The sequence below is a fragment of the Condylura cristata genome, unplaced genomic scaffold, assembly GCF_000260355.1.
Source record: "Condylura cristata isolate star-nosed mole 26May11 unplaced genomic scaffold, ConCri1.0 scaffold00028, whole genome shotgun sequence".
Taxonomy (NCBI): Eukaryota; Metazoa; Chordata; class Mammalia; order Eulipotyphla; family Talpidae; genus Condylura; species Condylura cristata.
The window spans coordinates 12,164,043-12,169,735 of NW_004567129.1; the positions used below are offsets into that span (position 1 = coordinate 12,164,043).

General features: G+C 47.0%; 1 protein-coding gene across 1 annotated transcript in view; it reads left to right on the forward strand.

Annotated features, from left to right (window-relative positions):
- MLKL (mixed lineage kinase domain-like) overlaps positions 1–5,693 on the forward strand; it is a 21,215-nt gene that overhangs the window by 11,619 nt on the left and 3,903 nt on the right. Inside the window, exon 6 of the mRNA XM_004690190.2 lies at positions 4,132–4,213. Within this exon, the coding sequence (XP_004690247.1) occupies positions 4,132–4,213 (82 nt within the window). The remainder of the gene's footprint in view (positions 1–4,131; positions 4,214–5,693) is intronic.

Genomic DNA, 5,693 nt, shown 5'->3' on the forward strand with positions numbered 1-5,693 from the left:
TTCCCCTTTTCCTAGGGACCACCCTGTTACAGACGCACACAAAAAGTTTTGATAATGGGTTTATTTACAAGGAGAAAGATAAAGGAACAACCCAGGGAAAGAGAGAGAGAAATAGGAGTTAACTAGAATACCCTACTGTAGGAGACTCTTTCTCCCCGATCACGGATTATTGGGGGGCAGAACAGGCAGGGTTTCAAAGTGGGAACGGCGTCGGCGAGCGGAGATTCCTAGAAAAGGGGGGAAAGGGAAAAAAAGGGGAGCGGGCATGAGGAAGACACAGGAGTGGGAGTTGGGTGCAAGTCTTCCTGCTCTGCCTCCAGCAGAGGTTTATTTTATACATTTCAAGCAGGTAGAGGGATGGCATTAGCATATGAAATGGGCTGAGATCACAATCACCTTTTTCTAAGAATAGTCTGGGGTCATTTTGACCTTTAGTGGAGATTATAACATTTTAAAAATCTATCTATCAAGGTTAAAACAGGTACATAGATACACAAAGTTTAAGACTAATATTACTATATTTACCACAGTGAAGATTAACCAAAATAAAGTCCCTGAAATGTTATCTTAAACCTTATCTATTACTTAACAGCTTTCATACTCATAGAGGCATCCTAGGGGGTAAAGTAAAGTGAGGGCAGGAAGAGGAAATTCCTTGTAAATCAAATTACAGTAAAGTTTTTTGAAAAACTTGTTAGAAAGTTTAAGTGAGTTTCCTTGAAGTCTAGATGGTAGAAAACCTGATTAGCTCTGAATAGGCCACTTGGGTAAATTTCCATATCTAAAGCCTAGATAGTAGAAAGCTTGAGTGGTTATTTAGAAACTGAAGAGAAGGCTGTGTGAGATAGAGTGATAAGATTTGGGTTTCCTCAGTCGGCAGTGAGAGAGACTCTGTAGTAACAGCCATTTGCTTTTATTAATCAGCCAGTTGTTTAAAGACTTGACTTCAAGAGGAATTTCTCACCCTGATGCAGTACTTGCTTGTCAGGGCCAGGTAGCGCCTTATGAGGCTGAGGCAATCCAAAATATTTTGATATTATGATTATACAAAAAAGGGAGGTCATAACATAAGTTAGCGTGGAAAGTATGATTTTTCAGAGTATTTCCCCTCCCTCTGTACCGGGTCTGTTGACAGAGGTTGCATAGCTTGTGTCACCCTACCAGTTCTGCTGACTTGGACCCCAATCGCACGCTGAAAACCGATCGAGAGCCAAAAGACCAGCCATGAACCTCTAGGCCCAGAGCTCTCCAGAGCCCACATGTCCGGTTTTATCCCAACCTGGCTGCTCAGCTCCGCCCTCACATCCCAGCGTGCTTCTCCTTGGTACTGATGGGATTTGTAGTTCCAGTATCTGGAGTAGGGGCGGAGTCCATGAAACCTGTACCTGTTACAATTCTGCCTCACAGAATTGAGGGTTAACATCAGTGTCCGGGCTATTCTTGTGGAGTCGGACAGTCCTTACTGCAGGGTGCAAGATTTAGCAAATAAAAATAGAAGCTGCCCATTTAATGGTGAATGTCAGAAGCAATGAATAATGTTTTTGCATAAGGATATGCCAAGTACTCCATGAGACATACTTTTCCCTAAGCTCCAGATATGCAGAACTTTAGATACCAAATAGATATTTTGTGTATGTCCCGTGCAATTTGGGGACATGCTCACACTAAGAAAAAAAAAAATCATTGATTATCCAAAATTCTAATTCAACAGGGTGTTCTTATTCGAAATGGCCTTTCTAATCCCCAGAGTCCTCAAAAGGTCAGTCACTTTTGTGGTTTTTACCACATCTGCAATACTACCAGGATCATTTCCTTAATATTTTTCTTTAAATTAACTCACTTTTAAAAAGCCTCAATAAAGAAAAGAAAAGATACTTTCTATGCTACCACAACTTGGAAACCACAATCCTTACTGCAAATGTAACAGGTTTCATGGACTCTGCCCCCACTCCAGATGCTGGAACTCCAAATCCCATCAGTACCAAGGAGAAGCACCCAGGGACGTGAGGGCGGAGCTTTTAGCCAGGTTGGGATAAAACCGGACATGTGGGCTTTGGGGGGAGACCTGGTGGTTCGCAGCTGATGGTTTTGGCGCTCAATCGGTTTTCAGCTGCCGGTGGAGTCCAAGTCAGCAGAACGGGTAGGACATTCTAGTTAACCTGTGTTTCTCTCCCTCTTTTCCTGGGTTATTCCTTTACCTTTCTCCTTATAAATAAATCCATTATTTAACCTTCTTGAGTGTGTCCATAATACGACTGAATTGTAAGCGCACGGGTAAAGACTCACAGACAGGCAACCCAATTCACATTGGGGTGCCCTGTAACACAAATAGGTGGCCACATGAAGCCAAAGCTGTGTTGGGACATCCTGACTGGATGCTGCTGCCTGCAGAAAGGTCTGTGATTGAGACCCATGATCTCTTGATCAAAGGAGATATTAGCAGGCTTTGAGAGGCATTAAAAATACCTGCCACCAAACGAAGGCTTTCTCCTTGGTGTAATCAGAAAGACTGGGGTGGGTGAAAAGGAAGAAAGTTTTCTCCCTCAGTCTTGCTTTTGGAAGTAATGCATTAGCAAGTTATTTGAAAACAGGAAGTTTGTTTCTTCTTCCTACACTAGTGGTTTTTAGAGAAGTCATTTTGAACTGTAGGGGATGCCCATAAGCCCCACCCAGATGACCTCTGACCCTTTCACCAGTTCTGCATACCCTCCCTAAACTTTGCTACTAGTAGCTCAAGGCTACCATATCCATAGCACCAGGCAATAGCCACGGTCACCCAGCCCCTGCACCCTTCTATGTAGCTTAAAGTGCCTGGAGGATTTCTAGCCATCAATCCTGTGTCTCCTACCTTTCACAGACACTGAGCAAGTCATGGGGTGCTAAGTCCAGGTCTTTTTCTTCATGCAGAACAACCCCTGGGAGGCCCCTGTGGAATTGACTGTGGCTGGGTTATCTCCCTAATTCACACCCAGCTTGATTTCTTCCCTCTCTCCTGCTTCCCCCCTCCCTCACTGGTTTCTCCTGGGAGAAACCTTCTTTTTTTTTAGATTTATTTATTTATGTGTACAGAACTGGGGCACAGGCCAGAGGAGTGGTGGGTAAGAAGATTCATAAGAGACAGAGAGGGGAGCAGAACAGGCAGATTGACAAAGTACACTGCTAAGGGGAGCAGCGGGTGGGCCAGGAGAGGTCTGCCCCGCCATGTGGGTCAGCTCCCTGGTGGGGGATTGAACTTTTGCTGCAGTGGCTTCAAAGAGCCTCCTAATGTGTTGCTTTAACCCATTGCACCACAAGGGAGAGCCCGAAACCTTCTCTTTTATTTATTTATTTATTTGTTTGTTTGTTTGTTTGTTTGTTTTTTAAGATTTATTTATTTGTACATACAGAACTGTGGTACAGGCCAGAGATGCGGAGGGTGAGAGGATTCACCAGAGACAGAGTGGGGAGCAGAACAGGCAGATCGACGAAGTATACTGCTGAGGGGAGCAGCGGGCGGGTCAGGAGAGGTCTGCCACGCCATGTGGTCACCTCCGGGGCAGGTGGGAATCGAACTCATGTGGAAGTGGCTTTAGCTTCTCAGTGCTGTGCTTTAACCCGCTGTGCCACCAGGGAGGGCCCCGAAACCTTCTTAATAGATTGCTGTACCCAGATCTTTTGCTCATGATCTGGGAGAAGCCCCTAGGATAACAACCACAAGCTGGGGCTTCATTTCTCCAAAGCATTTGGTAGTTACTAAATTAGCAGGAGCCCTGGTTCTCATTCTGTTTCCCCCAGGTGGATCCCAGGCATGGGACCACCATCCCACTATGCTCTGAGCATGTCAGCCCGCCCAGCGCTTTCCAGGCAGGGTTCCCTGGAGGTACCTTCACCCTTCTCTGCCTTAGTGATTTCTAGAGCCCATGTTCAAACGGGGCTGCCCGGCCTGCTTGCCAGTGGACACTGGGTGGCATCTTAGCTCTGCTCTGTCCTCACAGAACAGAATGGTTAAATCTCACCTTCATGTCCCGGTTTTCTGGCCTTTCCATGGATAGTGACCCATGAATGGTCAGACATAATCCTCCTAATGACTGGCAGACCCCCCCAAGAAAGTCTGCAAATATAACTAATGCTCCCTGCTTTTGGTCATGTCAGGCTGCACCATTCAGAAGCTCCTGAACTTCACAGAAACATCAGCAGCACGAACTTCCTGGTGGCTGACGGCTACCACGTGAAGGTGAGCATGGCCTTCCTGGGGACTCTGACTTCAGCCTGTGTGGTTGTGCGGTGCCAGGAGAGGAATGCCTATTTCCAGAAACCTGTTCCTGCTCATTTTGCTGCGTTCACCTTAAAGCTGGGCTCAACTCTTCCCATGCCTAGAAGTGAGGGAGCTCTCGTGGCCCACCACAGGACACTCAGTCCTGCCTTTTGTTCTGAAGATCACCATCCCTCATACTGCCAGCTGAGCAGGGATGGGATGAGCCTCTTCCCTTTAGATGCCTGGGCATCACTTCTGCCAGTTCTTTTGTTACAGGGCAGGAAGAGGGGCACCACTGAACCCCCAAACCTGCCTGCTTTAAATGGGTTCTGCCATCTGTCACCTCAAGACAAAACATATAAGACTTTAATGAAAAGGAACTTTAATACAGTGAGTATACAATACAGAAGACAAAGAATACAGTTTCTAAATCAAACACCTGAAGTAACCCATCCCCTCATGGGCAAAATTCAACCCAAAAGGGATTGGCCCAAAGCACGGCCTAAAATCCTGCCATAAGACTTAAAGCACCTTCTGGCCGGGATCCATGGAAAAGGGTCAGAAATGGCCAGACAAATCTGGGAAGAAAAGAGCAAAATCAAAATCAATATAAACGCTGCCATAGTCACCTCCCCATGGGTCTTTCCCCCACATCTTTAAATCAGTCTAGGACGAGGAAGCAAGCACAGTTTCTTCACATATCTCTCTGCTCCGTGTGGCTTCCTCAGGTCTCCTTCGGGCCCTCCATCCTACTTCCTTCCTCCTCAGATTCCTTCTCTTTTTCTCTGCTCTGCTCCACCCTCTTCTGGGTGTGGCAGGGAACCTGGAACTTCCCCTTTTTCTAGGGGCCACCCGGTTACACTTTCAGGGTCTTGTTAAGCCCCAGGAGGCATTTTGAGGACTGGCATAGACCACGGCTTGCATTCAGAGCCATTTAGAAGAGGATCCTCCAAGAAGCACAGCTTGCCAGGAGGGCAGCTTCAAGTCCTTCTCGCCATCAGGAGTCCCCAAAGCTATCCCCACATTCACCCTGGATAATTCTTTTTGCCCTGGCCCCAGGTGCTGGAGAAAGAGGTTTCGCTCAGCCAAGCAGGGGACATCCAGGCTCAGACACCTCAAGAGCCACAGCAGTCAATGTGCTAATGACGCTGCAGGCATCCCTCAAGTCCCCACAAGGGGGCGCAGAGCACACAACAGCGGCCTCAAACTACTTCATCACTATGGTCTCTCAGTAGTCCCGGGACAAGGCTGCCCAGCCCAACCTCCCACTGTCCATAGGCTATTTACCAAACAGCTCTCACATCTTTGGTGTTTTTTTTTTTTTTTTAAACATTTATTTATTTATCCATACAGAGCTGGGGTACAGGCCAGAGGTGCAGGGGTGGTGAGAGGATTCACCGGAGACAGAGTGGGGAGCAGAACAGGCAGATCATCGAAGTACACTGCTGAGGGGAGCAGC